Raw genomic sequence first — 20,766 nt, 5'->3', positions numbered from 1 at the left:
GACACCAGCTTCATTACCAGTAGAGGGAGCTATCTGCTTTGTTTTCTGTCTACCATGGCTCCATAAAAGGATAGTGAGAAACGCTGGGTTAGCCCTAGAGAGAAATTTACTCCCATCTAGTCGTGCCTTTTCTAAACACGTTAGGCTAGTGCCAGACTAGATGGACAGTCACCTGAGAAGGTGTGAAATGTTCTCCGGCACCCTCAAAGGTGGATTTAGGGGTCTAAGTGGGGACAAGAAATACAGTAATTCATTTTTTTTACAAAGGCTTCCCAGATGTTTCTGGCGCAGAGCTGAGTTTGCTACCACTTAAGTGGGAGATTTCAACCAACCAGTCCTTCTGGAGTTCTGCCATCTGCAGAGCAGCATCTGTGATGGGGCTCAATCTATCTGCCCCAGCTCGGGAAAACAGAACAGCCTGAGAATAGAATTTCAAAACACTTAACAATCACAGAGACAAAACAAGAGTTATCTTCAAATTTAAATTTATTAAGACATTCAGTTATGTCTGTCAGTCTACATCCAAATCTGCTACTAAAAATAAAATGAAGTCACATCCCACATTAGGAATACCGAGTCTGAAAAACACTTTTTGAGCCAAGCCTATTGTATAAATAAATGACTAGTTTCTTTTCATATCAAAATTCCCATAAAAAATTACATTCCCCCCTCCCCAGTTCTACCTGTAGCCATGATGAATGTAAAAATTTAAATATGACACATCCTTGTCAAAGAAAAGGTGCAAAGTCTATTAACAGCTTTAAAAGTGGCATTTGCAGAGTGTGATCATACAGTTATGTACTCATTCCCAAAGTGCAAATATTGCCATAATTTAACACTGTTTTGATTCAGTTGCAAGAATTAACATTACACAAGATTGAAAAGTACACCCAGGGCCTGTATCAGTGCCCTAAAGCCCCTCCCACTTTGGCCTCCTTCGCTATAGCGAACTCCAAAGTGTTCATTAGAGTTTTAGATTACTTCACACAGCCAAAAAAGTATACAATATATTAACAAAAGTTCCATATACATCAAAATAATGAAGACTCCATCACAAAGTTCAAGAGTCTCAGGTAATGTGAATGCACCCACAAGCCCCAAGACCCCACCCACCCCTCTCCCTAAAGCACATCTGAAGTATGAGTGTGCTTCCATCTTTGAATACAATCAGTGCTTCTATATCTTTGATTTCACTGCAGTGCTGTACAAAATTCAGTAATCAACTGACTGAGTTCCAATTAACTGAAGGAAAAGGGGGTGGAGAAAAGGGCTGGTTGCTACTCATACTTTATAACAAGAATGATCCGGTCCCATAAAAAGGGAAGTGCCAGTTCCACTTCTTTGCAATTCTTCCCATGCTGGCCTCATGCTCTTTATTCTCTTTTCCTTCGCTCCTTTCAAACATTTAAATCTGATTTTACTTATGCCTCATGATTCAGAGGCCATTCCTGAAGTTGCTGAGGTTGAATTTTCTTGGCAAACCTCTAGAAAACATCAGCATAGAAGATATAAATACATTTTGATTAGCATACATTGCAACATCTCTCCTACATCAAGGGATGAAGGCAGGTGGTTTCCACTGTGAGTGCTTCCTAGAATCGATCACTGGAATGTCAGTTTCCTACCTATTCATCCCACACACACTCACTCCTCAGATATGAGCATGAATTCCATCTTCAGCCCGCTTCTCCGGAACACCAAAGTGCCACTCCCGCTTCTCTAGGCGGATTCAACTGGATGTGCTTCGGCTTTCGTACTCTGAGGGTACTCTCTGGAACTGGTGGCCCCTTCCTGGGTGTCTGGTCTTCTGGCAATGTGCTCAGTACTGTCCGTGGACCCTTCCCGCATCCCAGTCCCTGGAGGATGCTCACGGTCTGGGGGTTCAGTACCTTCCTGAAGCATGATGTTTTGCTCAGCTCCAGCATGAGGTGGTGAGGCCGGGTCTGACCCTAATCCTGTAAGCTGAGAGGAGTTTTTGAGGTGGCAGTGGCACAGAGGGCAGGTCTCCTGCACATACAGCCATTTCTTAAGACAGCCTGCGTGGAAGAAATGACTGCACGGCGTGATCACAGCTGATTTCATGTCCTAGAAGAGGGGCCAAAAATGTACCTCATGAATGTCTACCATCTAAAATTCTTAGCGCTACCCTCAACAGTTCTGGCTCGATGTAACACAAATAGAGTATCTGTAACACAAATCTTAGAATAAAATTCATCATTTTACTTCAGTAATAATGCTATTGCTATCAGAGACCTCTTATACAAATAACACAAGAACTAATGGCTAAGTAATTAAAAAACATAAGTAAAAACCAAAAATAAGGAAGAAACTAGCTTCTTAACTGGGTTTAGCTACACATGAAATACAAGGTTATATGACTGTAGCAGTACAATTACTTGAGCCATTGGTATGCCAACAGTGTAATTATAACCTCAGAATATCTGAAGAAGACAGGATTTTTTCCAGTTACACTTCAACACAACTGAACATATTATCCCATGATGAGATTATTTGCAGGAGACAAAATCAGCCACATGTAACACCAGGGTATTGGCAAGGAAGTGGCAGTTTTATTAGAGCCAATATGTATAACCCAGTTTTAAACATTTGGTCTGTACAAGCTCGTGTTTCTCAACGTGCATCAGAACCACTTGTTATCAACTCATATTCTTGGGTGACGACCTCAGATCTGTTGAATCAGGACATCTGGCCTAGGATTCATAAATCTGTAGTTTTAATAAGCCTCTCAGGTGACTTTCATGTGCACAAGTGTTATAACCACCAGAATAAAAAGTGGCTCATTTTGTATTAATATTTCTTGTATAAAATATATACGGGGACTGAGGACTTGCAGTTGAAATTTTAAGGATAAACATTTGATGAATCCACCATTAATTTTGCTTAAAGTCCCAAAACAATGAGGAATATCCCAGAAATTCCTTGCCAAGAACTGGTAACAACTGGGAATCAACTTATAAGCAGAAAGCCATCCAAAGAAAAGCGGCCAGCTAGAAAGCTAAGCAATTCTACTCTCATATTCCAGGTAATTTCAGCAGGGGAGTTCTAGCACTCAAAAAAGTGATGTGACAACAAGAAGTACAAACAGAGGCCTCTTGAATCCCAAAGTGGAATATTTAGACACTGGCTGCTAAAGCTGATGTGCCCTGTTTCTGTTTTTGATGTGCATTGTTCTAAGTGCACAACAAGGTTATGTAGCACAAAACTAGAGCTAGAGAACACTGTAACAATAAACAGAACTACAAGAAGGGGATCTAAACTGGGAAGTGGGGGCAGGGGAAGGGGCTACCTTATTTCTCATTTCCCTCCAATGCAAAAATAAGCTGCAAACAGTTTTACTAGTATTTAAAAGTATGTTCTAACCACAGTAACTATACACACACACACACACACACACACACATGTCATATATTACTGAGAAAGAATTCTTTTATTCTTCACAGTTTTAATCACATACAAATACATACACACCCCACCTAAACTGTAAAAGTAGCCCTGAGAAAGAACATTCCCTGTACACTCACTGACAGCATGGTTTCCCTCCACCAGCTCACTCCTTAGGAGTGACTGTAAGTGGACCATGGTTTCTGCTATTGCCCGTAATTTTTGTCCACCCCAACACTGCAGTTTAGTAGTAAAAGCTGCTGTCAATCACCCTCTTGCTTAGACGACTGATGACTAAATTCTATAGAGTCTTATTTTATTTCCAAGATGACTGAGGTACTATGTGTGAGTAGTAACAGAAGGCAATCATCAGCTCCGTATGGTGCACATGCCCGAGCTGGCAGGCAGGCCAGCTCTAAGGGTCTACCAAAGTGGCCTCCGCCACCTCTCCCAACCCCTGAACACAAATGCTTGCAACTCTGGTCCTAGCAACACACAGGTAAACACATTCTCTCTCCACCTGCATGAAGTACATGACAGCTCTTCCTCCCAACCCCAGCAATACTGGAAGAAAGAGTCAGGATCATGGCACACCACTTTTCAGAAGCTGCTGACTCCATATGATAGTATATATTTGATAGTACACATCTGTATAAGTGTATGTGGGTATTCAGGAGTAAATACAAAATACACCTAACCTGTTTTTCCTTTTTTTGTGGGTGAGCAATAATGTTGAAAACAACAATAATTAGAACTCAATGGATTGAGGTAAAAATTTAACTTAGAAATAAAATGGAAATATTTTATCATGTCTTTAATAATTTGAGGCCCATTTTAATTTTAACCCAGGAGTTAATTCTGCTGGCAATTTAAGTTGAATGTGGTTAATGTGGCTGCAGTCCCAGGGATATACCATGGCCCACCCACATGGATTATTACTGAAGAGGTTACCTGATAACAGATGGCACAGATGTCATTGTGTTTCTCCAGCTGCTCTTTTGTAGCAATGGGCAATGATTTAATCTTATTCACAGCATCCCTGCGGAGAAGAAAGCTCTTCCACCCCAGCTGGGCCCGGAGCCACACGTTGTAGTAGGAATGGATGAAGATGATCATTGAGCCCATCACAGTCCATTCTCCAAAAATGGTCTCCGAGACGCCGTAGGCCACCACGCAGAGGGCCACAAGGAACTCCAGCAAGCGGTAGGTGCCATTCACATAGTAGATGACATCATCCATGTTTTCCACTGGCTCTTTTCTGAATTCCTCAACCATAAATAAGACATAAATAAAAAGTGTTCCCAGAACCTGAAAAAAATGTATGTATGTATTATAACAGAATATGACAACTAAGAAACTTTTTCCACAAGCTTTAAATGATAACATATCCCTGGTCCTTTCAGGATACTATTATTTAAAATGTGAGGAGGAACACCCAGGAAAAGGTAGATAAATGTAATTGAAAGAAAAGACACTGGTATAATTAAAATGTGAATGACCTTGATAATGTTTTCTTTGACTCATTCAAACACCACCAAATCTAACTTAATTCTCCTCATGCTATTGTCATTCCTGCTCCTCAACTCTCGAAGAGACTTTACTTCTACAAAGAACAATGAATACATTTCAGGGGCAGCACTCTATTTTCTTTAACTTCTTACTGATCAGGCAACAAAGACTGACTTTTAAGTTATAAAAAGCCCGTCATTTGTATATCATGCAATTATGGGTATTTTCAAGTAGGTATTAAATCTTTAAAAAAATATAATTTCCTTTCTTTCGGGGTGGAGTGGTGGTGGTTCCGGGGACCAAACTCAGGACCTTGAGCTTGCAAGGCAGGCAGCTGAACCACTGAGCTAAATCCCCAGCCCTGCCCCACAAATATAATTTCTTTACTGGAAGGCAACATTTTAAAAATCAATTATATAAAGTTAATAATCTTGGGCTTACCTGGAGAGAGGTGAGAATGCTACTGGAAATGATGATAAGAAGCCAAAAATCCATGTGGAAAAACTGGCAAATCATGTAAGCCATATAAGCAGGAAATACCAGTAAAAATAAACAAAGGCTTACAGCACGGAAGTGTTTCCATAAACTCCTAGAAGATAAAATTATTCTTTCAGAATGCCTGTCACTGGGTCAAGCTGTTTACCAACTGCTTCAATTTCTTTGGCAGTTAAAAAGCTATCCATGCTTTTAAATTCTTGAGTTCCCTGTAGTAAATAACATTTTTCCCATTTTATTTGTTTTAAAAAGTAATGCCATGTAGCTGCTAGTAGTATTCTCTTACCACAGGCAATGGTGGGGAGAACAGAACCTAACAGTTGATCTGTATTTCCTCTCACAACCCCAAAGGCAGCCTCCTCTCCTCTCAGGCTCACGCTGCAGCCTCCTTGAGTATTAACACACACCGCACTACAAAACAACTACCTAGGCTTCTGGGTTTGCTCCTTTTTCTATGTATTTCCTCTACATCTGACTATGGAGAAGGAAGCCAGATGTGTGGACAGCTCAGCATCCTGCAAAGACCCAGAACTGGATGTGCTGCTTTCTATAGTAGTAGAATTACAGAATTTTTTTTCACTTTTGCAAATTTTCTATAGTATCCAATCAGTTTCATTAATATATGCTAAATTAACAAGTACAATTAATAACATATTTCCAGAGACAACAAAATACTAACTGTATTTAAGTCAAAGCAAACCATTTTTCAGATTAAATGGCTATTTAACTGAGTTCACTTTGAACTTGACATCCTAAACACTTCTACAGAGAAATATTAAAACTCAGAAACAAATCCAAATAACTATAATTAACTATGATGATTTAGAATATCTGAAGCATATCCAATAGCTGTGAGCTGATTCTTTCAGCCATCCTACCATTTGAGAAAATCTTGCAGAATGTAGAGCAATGTGGGTTACAGGGACACAAAGATAAATCTGATGAATTATACATAAAATGTTACTTTGGAATGTTTAGAATGTTTTAGAATGTTTTAGAAATTTGCTGTCATCAGTGGTTTTGCCGCCTGCTACACAAGCGCCAAGGACCCGAGTTTGATCCCTGGTACCAAAAAAAAAAGAGATTTGCTGCCACAATTCTACCTCCCAAAAGACTGCCTACTCCAAGCAATAGCTGAGATGTATTTCTATAATCAATAATCAAAATGTGGGTGTAACATTGGAAAAAAATAGTGATAATGAATTTTATGCAATTTTTAATGTAATTTCCTTGCATAAACTACAGCAGTCCAAAATAGTATCTTTAAAGCACTGTTTTTTATTCCTTAAGAAAATTTCTATAATACAAGACGAATGTGAACCCAGCTATGAATTTCATTTTGTCCCAGAAGGTATCAAGAATTCCTATAACCTTAGTAAGTTTCAACTACCTGAAAGACCATCGAATAAGGCTGTTACTGTATAAACACCTATCTTTATGACTATATGACAGCCTTTATATTTTTCTTCTTCACTTGCACTTTTCTCAATGCTTCTCCTTTAGCACTAAACAAAATAAAATGACCTATTGTTATGTTTACTGGACTGAATATGCTCTATGTTTTTAATTTTAAAACTGGACATATATAAAAAATATGATTTTTTTTTGAAGAAAGACTTGTCTACATATAACAGTCTCTGATGTGGCTTTTAACTATAAAAATATCAAGGAGGAAAAGATTAGAAAAATCAACTAAGTCAAACATATCATAACAAAAAAGATAAACGTTGAATTAATCTAAACTAATTCCAATTATCCATTTATTTTCCATCATAAAACAGTCATGAAATCTTTATATAACAAATTCATGGAAAGAATATTACATAAATTAAATCAAAAACCAGCAGGAAGTTTCTTACTTATCTCTAGATGCTCCCAGCGCCAAGACAATAGGATCTGCAATCTCTAACATGGACTGGAGGATTGAGGCTACAACAATGAAAAGGATAATACTGAGCAGGAAGGCCCGGTGAACCACCTGCAGTTCTATCAGCCCAGTCTGTACTGCCAGTATTAACAGCGTTACTCCTTCTGTCATGCCCCTAAAAACAAAAAATTAGATAGTTGCAGAAATAAATAAATAATCCAAATCTCATGTAACTCGAAGAGAAAATAATCCAAAGTCTTAGTCATATATTTTTGAATCAATTATAATTCAGAGTAAAAATCTGATCAATATATAATTTCATGTCTTATAACAATAATGTGATTCTATATACTCATATACATCTCCACATGTGTAAAAGCCTATTATTTTAGCAAACCATGAAAGAGAAAAAAAAGACAACTTCTAAGATATATACTTTTCTAACCAGACTATGTTAAGGAGGCAGGTACTTCTACCATGCTTAGCATCTACTGAAGTTTATTATTATTCTTATATCATGAACTATATATCCTAATTATAAAAGATAAAATATAAGCAAATATTTTCATAATCTTGGAAAGAAAAACATCTCTTTAAAAAGAAAACCACCAGAACCATAAGCATAAAGGAAGAGAAAGATGACTACAATATATTTGAAATTTAATTTTCATTTTAAAAACTACACACAAAGTCATGAGATATTTTATTCTACTGGCTTGATTTATAAAGAACTCTCATAAAGAAGACATAAGCAAAGGACTGGCAGTTTTAAAAATACACATTAGAAAATATGTTGACGTCTAATGTCACCAAGTACTAATAAGAAATGTAAGAGAAAATGTACACACCAATCTTGAGATATACATAGACAAAATCTTCCTGGAGAAAAACTAATAAATTTAAAATGGACATATTCTTCAATTCAATAATCCTACTGCTGGTAGTTTACTCTATACATGTACTACAAAAATTAAGGTATACATAGAAAAAAAAAAAACAATGAGTAGTGAAACATGTTCTGTAACACAATTGAGGATGCAATGAGCAAAAGCCAGACTCTGGGGGAAAACTACAAAGATAAAAGGGACCTAAATATTAAAAGAGACGTAAGGAAGGGGCCAGGGATTTAGCTCAGTGGTTTTGCTGCCTGCTGCGCAAGCACAAGGACCCGAGTTCAATCCCCAGTACCTAAAAAAAAAAGAGAGAGACGTACGGCCAGGTGTGATGGTGCACACCTGTCTCACAAGACTTGGGAGGTTGGGTAGGAAGATTGTGGCAAGTTCGAGGCCAGCCTGGGCTATATAGTGTGTTCAAGATCAGCCTGAACTACATACAGAGAAAGACAGAGAGGAAAAGAAGGAAGAAAAGGGAAGGAAGGAAGAGAGGGAGGGAAGGAGGGAGGGAGGGAGGGAGAGACTGACTGACTTAAGAGACATATCAACATGGGTCTTACTTGGATCTTGAGGAAAGCAAAGTGTTAAAAACAAAATTAAAGAGCTTCTGGGAAGATGGTGAAGTGATAAAAGCAGGAACAAATCAACCTCTCCAAGATTGGGAATCCAGACACTGGAAATAACAACTTGGAGAAGAAAAGGAGGAGGGAGGTGCATTCCTGGGACCCAGGAAAGATCTGAAGGAAAAATTGGACTCCACAGAGAAAGTGAAGAGGCAAATCTCAACACAGAAAAAGGAGGAGGCAATCTGCACTTTTTCCCTGGCTCGTGGCATGGGAGAGGATCAAATCTATAGAGACACAGTGAAGATGGCTGACTCGGGAGGCCTTCAGGGAGAACCCCCACCAGTGGAACACAGCAGGGAATGCTGTGCACTACAATAGCTCATGACTGATTCCAGTCCAAGTAACTGCTGTGTCCCCTGGACAAGGTGCTTGGCTGGATTTTAGGGAGGGGCCAGCTAAACCTGGGATTCAGAGCAGCTGTGGTTGGCTTCGTCTCAGGGCTCCCAGTGTTGAAATCCCACAGTGACTGGGGGAGGCACAACTTCGGGAGACATCCAGGGTCAGAGAGCTGTGGTCAGGCCAGCAAGAGATACCCAGAGTATTACAAGCTAACTCACTCAGGCCATAACTCCACAAACAGACCAGGATCAGCCTGAACTTCTGTGGATTTGAAAATATCCTGCCCTAATCCCACTACAGGCTTGCTGGGATTATCTAGCACAGATCTGGGTTGTGAGTGCCTCCTTTGGCTACCAGTGACAGCAGAAACATACCCTGAATTAGTAGACCCCAGAAGATAACCACAGGCTTGAAGTAATAGAGAGATTTCTTTTGTTGTTGTTGTTCATTTTTTTTTATTGTTTTTTCATGAGTGTGAGCAATGTTTTTAGTTTTATTTTGTTCTCCTTGGTGTTTTTTCCTTCTTTCTTTCCCTCTTGCCTAATTCACTAATTTCCCAAAACTTGGGTAGTGTCGTCCAGCCTTGCTTCTAATCATTTCTCTCCTTTTATTTCTCTATTTTTTCTCTCATCCTTTGTAAAATTTCTCCCCTTAGGGTTAAATTGCTCTATTGAGTAGATACTTACTGTATATAATTTTCTGATTTGTCTTAGATTGCATTATAAAACTATAAATCTTGTACCTATGGTTAAAGGTGGCAAATTATTAGTTACCTCCGTTTGCCACTGTCTATTCTGTGCTTGATGCTACCGGTATTACTGATTGTACTACATTAGCCAAGGTGACACAGTAGTTGCGATCAATTGATCTTTATTGTGTATCATACCTAGACTGTCTGGGTATTATCAAAAACACTATATTCCAGTACCACAGAACTGGGTGCCAGGCCAAACAGGCAGCAACCCTTTGACTCTAATAAATTGTAGATGCAGGATGCTGGGACAGACTCAAAAACCAAAAGCTGGCTAGGCCTAGGAGATATCTCTGAAAAGTACTTGTTTTCTAAAGAGGTCTAAATAATAGTAATAAAGTAATAAAGTTACCTACCAAAAGCAATTTACAAGCCTCAACCCAGAAAACAAATTTAAAAAAATAAAATGAGAAAACATAGAAGCAACATGCAACTCATAATCCCCAAGTCACCCAAGGCAAATCAAGGGGGAGTTGAGGTAGAAGAAATCACAGTAAAGAAGACACAAGAAAAATAAAAAGAGAACAGAAGGAAAAAAATGATACAAAAGCTTTTGTAAATACCGAGAGGAAGAGTCGTCAGAGGGAGGGGAATGGGAAAAAAAGAAGCAAGATATATCACATACAGGTACAAATTCCCTACGATGAATACTATGTATGTATATCTAAAATGTATCAATCAATGTTTTGCTTTAAAAAAAAACCTCTCAGTTGAATTTTATAAAATGGTGGCACTGGAAGTAAAGCAGATCAGTAGGTCTCATAACAAAAACAAAACAGATAAGTAGATGATCAAAATGAAGGAAATGATTAGTAAATCTAGAGTAGATACAGAGCAAAATAAATAAATAAAAAAGCTTAGGAAAGACACTAAAACCATAAGTCAAGATTCCAGAAACTCAACAAAAGAACAGACTACTAAAAGCTGTTAGAGGAAAAAAAAAACAAATCTATGAAGGAAAACCCATTGAGAATCAAAGCAGACTTCTCAACACAAACCAAGTCAAGGAGAGCTAGGAGTGAAGTATTTCAAGGCCTAAAACAATCTAAAACAGACATTGATGTACCCTGCAAAATTATCTTTCAAAATTGATAGAGAAATAAGATACTTCCATGATAAAGAATAGCTGAGGAAATTCAAAACAAAAACAATGAAGACAACAACTCCAAGAATTCCAATAGAATGAATCCACCAGGCAAGGCAAACAGTTAAACAGAAGGTAAAGAAAGGGAGCCAACAACAGAAAAAAAATATGACAAGGATAAGTCAAAATGTATCAGATGTAAACCATTAATGTAAATGGTGTGAATTCACCAATCAAAAGAAACAGACTGGTAGAATGGATCAACAAATTAAGATTCAACAATATGCTGCACATAAGAAATACATTTAACTCAAAAAGAAACTCACAGACTGAAAGTCATAAGGTGCAAAACAGTACATGTGACAGGAACCCGGAAAAAAGCAGGGGTAGCCATTCTATTTGCAGACAAAGTGGATTTCAAGCCAAGACTGATCAGAAAACACAAGGAGGGTCACAATATATTTATCAAGGCAATAATCCAAGAGGAAGAGATAATAATCATAAATATAAATGCACCAAATGTCAGCACACCCAACTATATAAAACAAACACTAATGGATATGAAAAATCAGATAAGCACTAATACAAGAGTAACAGGGGACCCTCAATACCCCACTGTCACAAATAGATCAACTAGACAAAAAAAACTCAAGAGAAATATCAGAGCTGAACCAAACCTCTGAACAAATGAACTTAGTAGATGTGTTCCACCCAACAACATCAGAATACACATTCTTCTTAGCAGCACACAAGACTTTCTACAAAACAGACATAGAACATGCTTAAGTAAATCCAAACAAAATAATCCCATGGATATTATCAGATCACAGTGAAATGAAATGGGAAATCAATGGCAAAAGAAACCACAAAAGCTACATAAACATGTGGAAATTAAATAATATCTTCCTAAATAACAAATGCATCACAGATGAAATTCAAGAAGAAATTAGTTTCTACAATTAAAAAATAATGCCATATGGATACAGAGCATGCAGTCTTACAAGAGAAATTTATAGCGGAGAATTCCCACATCAGAAAAACGGAGTGAGAGCAAATAAATGAGCTAATGTTGAACCTCAAGCTTCGCAAAAAGGAAGAATAAGTTAAACCCTCCACGTTATGAGGGAGGAAATTATAAAGATCAAAGCAGAAATTAATACAACTGAGACTAAGAAAATACAGAGAATTGATGAATTGAAGAGTGGTTCTTTCAAATATGAAATAAAAGTCACAAACCCTTAGCCAAACTTAATCAAAAAAAAGGAAAGACAAGACTCAAATCCACGCATAATGAAAAGGGCGAAATTACAACAGATCTTGCAGAAATCCAAAAGATCATTAATACCTACTTTGAGAACTTGTACTCTAATAAGATGAAAAACTCAGAAGAAATAGATTCCTAGATACATGAGTTACCAAGCTGAATCAAGAAAATTAAAAAATTCTAAATAACCCAGTTATCAATCAATGAAATCAAAGAGGTAATTAAAAACCTACCAACAAAGCTTAGGTCCTGATGGATTCACAGCTGAATTTTCAAGAATGTTACAGAAGATCTAATGCCAGTACTCCTCAAACTCTTTAATGAAACTGAAAGGGAAGCATATTCCCAAACTCATGCCTGGAAGGAAGCATCACCCTGATAGCAAAACCGGAGAAGGACCCAACCAAAAAAGAGAACTACAAGCCAATCTCCTTAGTAAACAAATATGGAAAAATCATCAATAAGATACAAGAAAACAGAATGCTGTAAATCATCAAGATTATACACCATGACCAAGCAGAATTCATCCCAGGGGTGCAGGGATGGTTCAACATATGCAAATCAATAAATGTAATACAACACATTAATAGAACCAAGAACAAAAATCACATGATTATCTCAACAGACGCAGAAAAAGCATCTGACAAAGTCCAATACCCATTCATGATTAAAAAAAAAAAAAAAAAAACCTACAGAAAATTGGAATAGAAGGTCCTTAAGGATCTCAATCTGATAAAAGCCTCTATGACAAACCAACACCCAACATAATACTAAATGGTCAAAAACTGGAAGCTTTCACTCTAAAATGAGGAATAAGACCATGATGTCCATTATCATCACCAGTCCTGTTCAATTTGGTTCTGGAAACATTAGGAAGGTAATTAGACAAGAGAAAGAAATAAGTAGCTCAGTGGCACTGTGCCTGCCTGGCAAGCGCAAAGAGCCTAAGTTCAATCCGCAGTACCAAAAGAAAAAAAAAAAAACCAGAGGCATATGGATAGGAAAGAAAAAAGTTAAATTACTACTTGCTGATGTAGCAGGATACAAAGTCAACACTCAAAACTCAATAGTGTTCCTGTACAATAATGAACTCACTGATAGAGAAATTAAGGAAACAATACCTTTCACAATAGCATCAAGAAAAAGGAAATACTTAGGAAACAACGTAACAAAGGAAGTGAAAGAGTGAAAGGTCTATACATTGAAAACTACAGTACTCTCAAAAAGGAGCTTAGAGAGAATAACAAAAAATGCAAAGATACCTCATTTTTTGGACAGGCAGAACTAATACAGTGAAAATGGCCATACTTCCAAAACGGTTAAGCAGACTGAATGCAATCCTAATCAAAATACCAATAGCATACCTCACAGAACTAGAGAAAACAATCCTAAAATTCATATGGAGCCAGAAGAGACCTAGAATAACAAAATCAACTCTGGGCAACAAGGGCAAGGCAGAGGACATCACAATCCTCAATCTGAAAATACTGCAAAGCTATCATGATAAAAACAGCATGGTACTGGCAAGAAAAAAACAGACCTGAGGCTCAATAGAACAGAATAGAAGATGCAGAAACAACTCCAAGGACACTCAGCTACCCTATGTTTGACAAAGGGGCCACACACCATCACTGGAAGAAAGCCACTTTAATAAACAGAGCTGGTAAAATTGGCCAAAAACTGAACCTAAAGCCCTGTTTCCCACCATGTGTATCAAAGATCTAAATATAAAAACAGAAACATTTAATCTCTTGGAAGACAGAATAGGTATAACTCTAGGAGACATAAATGTAGACCAAAACTTTATGAACAAAACCCTGATCAAACAGGAAATAACAACTGGAATCGTATCAAATTAAAAAGCTTATGCATAGCAAAGGAAATCAACAGGGCCAGGGATTTAGCTCAGTGGTTTCGCCACCTGCTGTGCAAGCGCAAGGACCGAGTTTGATCCCCGGTACCAAAAAACAAAACAAAACAAAGGAAACCAACAACAGAGTGAAGATACAATCCACAGAAGGGAAATTTTTTTACCACCTATTACTCAAAGGACTAACATCTAGAATATATAAAAAACTCAAAAAAATCAGAACCCCCAAATTTAAAGACCCAATCCCAAAATGGGCATCTGAAATGAATAGACATTTCTCAGATGAAGAAGTACAAGTGGCAAATAAATATAAGAAAAAAAGCTCAATATCACTGGTCATTCAAGAAATCCATAAAGCAACACTGAGATTCTATGTCACTCCAGAAAGAATGGCTATCATCAAGAAATCAACCAATATCAAATGCTGGCAAGGCTGTAGGAAAAAAGGAACCCTTCTCCATTGCTGGTGAGAATGTAAACCAGTAAAACCACTATGGAAATCAGTATGGAGAGTCCTCAAAAAACTACAACTAGAGGTTCCATTTGATCCTGCTGCTCTCCTTCTAGGTATCTTCCCAAAAGAGCTAAAAGCATCACACCAAAGTGATATATGCATACACATGTTTATAGCAGCACTATTTATAATAATTAAATCTTGGAAACAGGCCACATACCCATCAAAAGATGAATGGATAAAGAAAATGTGGTATTTACACAATGGAGTACTACTTTGCCAAAAAGAATAAACTTGAGTTATTAGTAGGAAAATGGATGCATTTCGAGACCATAATCTTAAGTGAAATAAATCATACATACAAGTTTAAATATTGCATTCTCTTGTGTGAGAAACCCAAAGGGTAAATAAGAAGCATAATGGAGGATTGATACTGGGAAGAAGGAAAAAGTTAAAATGGAAAGGGGAATAAGGGAAAGGGGAGAAAAGGAAGGGAAAAAGAGAATGGAAGAAAAAAAAGCAAACAAAGTTTTTGTAAACAGGGAGGGGAAGAAGAGTTGAAGGAAAGGGGAATGGGAGGAAAAAGAATTAAGATATATTACGCACAGGAACAAATTCCCTATGATGAATGGGATCAAGATGTATGACAAATATGTACTAATTTAAAATATCAAGTTAAAAATAATTTTAAAATACAAAATTAAATAGGGAAATTTCAATAGTTATTTGATATCAAGCAATTTTTTATTAGGAATGATCATTCCGTCATATTCATGCTTTTTCAAAAGATTTAGTTTGAAATATGTAGGACAAAACGGTATTATAGCTGGGATTGTCTCCAAATAGTTGCAGCCAGGGCACTGTGGGGATGGAGACAGGGTGAATGGAGCTGACAGGGGCACATATGACATGAGATTGGAAATGGATGATGAGAGGATTCATTTTACCTCATTCATTTTACCTCACCCTTAGTGGCTTGAAACTTTCCTACTAAAGGTTTTAAAAAAGAGACACTACAAGGATCTCACAGCAGCATTATTTCCTAATAGCAAAACAACAACAACAAAAAAACAACAACAAAAAAGAGATGCATCCATATTATGGAATTCTTTCATCAAAAGAATGAGATGTGTTATGTGTTGACATTTTTAAAAATGCCCTGTAAAACATACAATATAGAAAAATAAAGTACAGTGTATATAGTACATAAAAATGAACCAAGAAAACCCAAATATACACAGATGTACTTTTCTCTATAAAAATTGTAAAATAATTCTATAAAGTTGTTGCCTTTGGGGAAAGGAAATGGGATGTAAGGGGATGGAGCTGTCACTTTGCATTTTGTAACTTGTAAATGATATGAACTTTGTACTTTTATATGAATTATTTTTCTTTCTTTTTCCCATCATTCTGCCTGATTTTCCATTTTAAAGTTATTGCTGGAGTAATCAGGAAGATTATGAACTAAGGATTTTAAGAAGAGTTTAAATGGTTTTAAGAAATGGTTATATAAATTTATGTAAATGAAATCATTAAATCCCACAAGAAGATAACAAAAATGATGAAAAGTTCTAGAATCTTAGTGATTAAAACACAAAAAAGCTAACTGTCCTGCATTTTCATTAGTGCATCCTTTGGAAGTACATTATGTAGTATTCAAAGTATGTTAAAATTTACCAAAAAAACTAAACAAAAATTATGTAATATAGAAATCAAAATTTTAACAAAGCTACACTTAAACTTCAGATGGGAAAAAGCTTTTAAAGAATCTCTTAAAGAAATATAGAAAAGGAAAAGTATCCAGTATTTACTATAATACACATACAATTAAAATATATCATCTTTCCATGGGAATTTGTTTTCATAGTCTTAATCCAAATATAACTACTTAAGAAAACCTCAAAATTCCATTTCCTCTTAAAATTCATGAATGAAAGAAACTCACTGGGCTACTTCTCAAGCTATCTATAGGATTTAAATTACTAGGTATAGTCCAAATAAAGAAAACTCACCTATTCATGGCAGGATCATTCATGAAAGCTCTATAACCCTGCAAGTAAAACTTGCACAGTGTCAGGACACCCAAGGCAACAAAAGAAACCGTGAAGACCAAACCCAAAAGAGAGTAAGGAGTGCTGCAGCATTCAGCAATGCTGGAAAAAAGTGGGGGAAATTAATATTAACAGAATAAATCTTCTACTTGGAATAATAGCATTTAAAGCCTCTAACCATGAAGCCTGATTACATCCTCATTAAATCATCTCAAATCAGAATCTGGGGTGAAATCAACTGATCAGACCAAATATACTTTAAATTATATTATTCAAATTTTATTTTTTTCTACCTCTTTGGGAGATATCCAGTACATATAGTACCATATCTTAAACAAAGCCTTTATTTTTTCTTAATTATCTATCATCTCCAAATACAGTACACATCAGGTTTAAAGTTTTGTTCAAACCTTTAAAAAAACATAATTAATATGCGGGTAAGCATTTAAAAGAATCTTGTACTTTTTTTTGGTACTGGGGATTGAACTCCGGTCCTTGGGCTTGGGGGGCAGGGGGCAGAACCACTGAGCTATAAATCCCCGGCCCAACATCTTGTCCTTTTGTCCATTGTTTTTTGGAGAAACGATGGCCACTGGAATTGTTCAGACTGTACTGATAATATGGTTACTTATTAAAATTCATTATTTCACCAAACTGTATGGAGCAACCCTCCCCCCAACCCTCCAACTACAAAAGTAGCAAACATAGTATTGGTATTTCTTTTTTTTTTTCTTTTTGGTACTGGGAATCAAACTCAGGACCTTGTGCTTGCCAAGCAGGCAAGCTAATGCCCCACCCTGGTATTTCAAATTTTAATTTAGGTTTAAATAATTTTTTAAACGGTTGCCTTACAAACATGCCCAAGACCACTTTAAAAAAATTTTAATATCAAATTTTACCCAAAATTTTGCTGCCATACCACTTACAAAGGTAAACTGACCCGCTAGAGCTTAGAAATACTTTCACTGAACATATTAAAAATTAACTTATGGGTATAAATTAGAACTATTATGTACCATTGAGTTGGATTTTGCATTTATATTTTAACTCAGAATTTTATTTATATACATGAGGAATTCATTCAAGCAAACCAATGCCTGTCATTTGGTATGTAGCAAGCAAACTAATGCTTGAAATTTACCATATAGCTCCATGCTTCTATATAATCTTCTTTCCCTATGAAATTGTTTATAAGCTGACTTTCATGTAAAAACATCTAATTTTATATAGACCTATACTGTGTATTAATGAGGAGGGGAAAAGTTTTTTCTTTTAAGGAGCCAGAACAACCAACAATCATGGTAATTGATAGCTAAAGGAATAAGTAAATTTATGACATTCTTACAAATCTTAATTTCTAAAATGCTTCACATTTTTCTGACAGCCATCATTAAATATTAAAGTCACTAAAAATGAGAATCATGACTGAAAATACTGATTTCCTTCTCATTGAAAAAAGTCTAAAAATCTCACTAATGGTTCACTCTATTTCTACACTTGTCTCCATACTTAGAGAAATCATTTACACTTAAACAGTATGATTTAATATGTATCCAAGAGGATTACATTCATTTTTCTCCCACCTCAGAAAAGTATTTGGTACAAAGAAAGCATACTAAAGAATTTAGAAGGTTTCAACCTAGCTTTGCAAAAGTGAAAGGTCTGAGAAAATTTATTAACTTTCCTTCCCCAATTCTCTTCAGTAAGTGATATATTTATTGATTTTAGTTTCTATTTTCTGTCTGTTAAAAAAATATTTTGTTTTTCAGTTGTCTGCATGTGCTTGTTTAGTCAGGGTATTCTGGTAAACATCCAACCCTCTTTTTGTAAGTAAGTTGTTTTTGGTAAGGAAACACATAAAAATATAACCTGGCACACAAAAGCATCAAGACAGACATCAAACTCTTACAGAGACATAAACTAACAAAAGAATCAGTATGAGAAATTTCTCAATTAAAAGCCAAATCAAAACATTCTCATCTTGAGAAAAAGTAATCTATTCTAGCTATGTGTAGAAATAGAAGAGAAAAATTATTTTGGCAAGTTATCTAAAATCTATTATTTTCTTACTTTGCAAATAAGTTCAAATTCATTCATAGTTTAGTGACTTGTTGAGCCTATTAAACACTATATGTTACATCTTAATTTGTCCATTACTATGAGTAGCAGTCTGGTTTGAAGCATAATCAATTGCAGTTCCACACTGCAGCTATTAACAACAGAATTTTCTATCTCTATAAATTCAGTAACTTTGTTGATCATTTAAAATTTCTGCATAAAATCTCCACAATAATAGAAACACATACTATACTTATTTAATGAGGAATTCATCATTCAAATGTGTCTGACATTGATGCCAACTAACTGCATTATAAAAGCTACTTAAAAAAATTAAAGATAACTTATTTTCATAAAATACAAAATCTGACTTATTTCTTAAAATAGGATTGCAAACACATTTTATTGATTGATTCATTTATATATTTATCGACTTAGATTCATGTTAATATTTTCAATCTTAAATGACATGGTAATTTAGGACTAAACATTTGTCTTAAATTTCTCATTTTCTACACCACTAGGTACAGAGTTCTCCATAGGACCATATGGCTGAAAAGGAATGGCTCTATTAGCTACAACTCAAAACTTTTATCTCCTTTGCTTCCAGGAAGACAGGTTTTCATTCTCGTCTTTTAAAGTGACAATGAAACAGAGAAACAAGATGTTCTATATACCAATGTGCTAGATTCTGAGGGCCTGTGATTCAAACTTAAGATGGGAAAGAGTAACATATGTGGATCTAATATAAGCTCATGATAAAGATACTGGGATGAGAAACAGACTTAAATGACAAAAGACACACACAAAACCTAAACTACATCTTAAAAACCAAGCCCTAGGATTTTTAGGGGGTAAAACACTAAAGTATTATACATCCATTTCACCAATTATTTGTATCTCAGTACTGAAGCAAAACATTAAATGATAGTTAAAATGTACAGAAATGTCACAGTCTTAATTTAGACAGGGCCTGAGTGCCAGTTCTGCTTGTAAGAGTCATCCAGGCAAGTTACTCTTGGTAGTTTCCTCAGATATAAAATAATAATGACAATAAAAGTTCTTATCTTTCAGGGCTGCTAGATTAAATGCGAGGCAAAGGGTTTAGATGTGACATATACTAAATACTCAATAAATAAGTTACTTTCATAAAAGTATTTTTTGATCCACTAATTCAAAATTGAAGAAATACTTTCACATTTCATTAGGTACTTTTCCACAAATTATGTGCTGTACTTTGGTTCCCAAATATATCAACATTTTTCTATTAGTATTTTCCTACAGTGCCAGACTAGGGTACCTACTGAATGAAAATCTTATAGTTAAATATGAAGTTGTACAATATATAGCTCAGTGGTTCTGCCGCCTGCCTCAATATATAAAAATAATCTTCAAAACTGAACTAGGCCTACATCAACATTTTCTCTTCCTATGGCCATAGATATTCATATCACAGGCCCTAATTAATTACCTTGTGAGAAAAAGGAACAGAAGCCTCTCACGTGATGCTGGCTGATCTCGAGTGCTGAAATAGGAGTAAATCTGAAGAGCAAATAAGACGAGCCAGAAAACCATGAATAGTACAGGGACTACCAGTTGATTCCACAAGGACATTCCCAAGGCTAGAAGGCCATATACCTCCACTACCTAGATAAGAAAACAAGACAGGAAGAGATCTTGTATCACCTTTGACGGATACTTTTAAACACTCAGAAGTGTTTACTCTAAAATACATACAATAAAAAAAGCTTTTCTTTTTGCAAGATCTTTTTAGCTAAATTCCTTTACAGTTAGTTCTACACATAGTAAGTAACATGCTTTTAAAATTTAGTGATTTTTGCATTATTTTTTTCCTTTCCTCTGTTAAAATGATGACTTTTGGGGGTGGATCTTCCAATGCTGAACCAACACTGCCATCCCTATAACAAAACCACTTTCTACATCCTGCCAGATCTGACTTCTAATAGTTTGTTTTGTTAAACAAATTTCTATGTTCATACTTTTTTCTTCTATTACCTTTATCCAGTTTTAGGATTAGCACAATGTTGAGTTCCTAAAATGAGGGGAGAAGTATTCCTTTTTTCTGCTTTGTTTGATATAATT

At 36.0% G+C, this 20,766-nt stretch overlaps 1 protein-coding gene across 7 annotated transcripts in view; it reads right to left on the bottom strand.

Annotated features, from left to right (window-relative positions):
* Positions 1 to 468: 468 nt before the first annotated feature.
* Rnf145 (ring finger protein 145) overlaps positions 469 to 20,766 on the bottom strand; it is a 50,072-nt gene continuing 29,774 nt past the window's right edge. For 6 of the 7 annotated variants that reach the window (XM_087194901.1, XM_087194900.1, XM_021240425.2 and 3 more), the window contains 6 exons: positions 20,135 to 20,310; positions 16,567 to 16,707; positions 7,266 to 7,448; positions 5,353 to 5,500; positions 4,354 to 4,710; positions 469 to 2,085 (listed from right to left, as the gene is read on the bottom strand). In XM_087194901.1, the coding sequence (XP_087051027.1) occupies positions 1,720 to 2,085; positions 4,354 to 4,710; positions 5,353 to 5,500; positions 7,266 to 7,448; positions 16,567 to 16,707; positions 20,135 to 20,310 (1,371 nt within the window). In that variant the 3' untranslated portion in view covers positions 469 to 1,719. Of the gene's footprint in view, positions 2,086 to 4,353; positions 4,711 to 5,352; positions 5,501 to 7,265; positions 7,449 to 16,566; positions 16,708 to 20,130; positions 20,311 to 20,766 lie in introns of those variants that run through there. The other variant, XM_087194902.1, reaches the window with a different exon arrangement.

Source organism: Heterocephalus glaber, unplaced genomic scaffold, assembly GCF_053883595.1.
Source record: "Heterocephalus glaber isolate CG9 unplaced genomic scaffold, H.glaber_assembly_v1.0 deba00001606, whole genome shotgun sequence".
Classification (NCBI taxonomy): domain Eukaryota; kingdom Metazoa; phylum Chordata; class Mammalia; order Rodentia; family Bathyergidae; genus Heterocephalus; species Heterocephalus glaber.
This window is presented reverse-complemented; position numbering and strand designations above follow the sequence as displayed.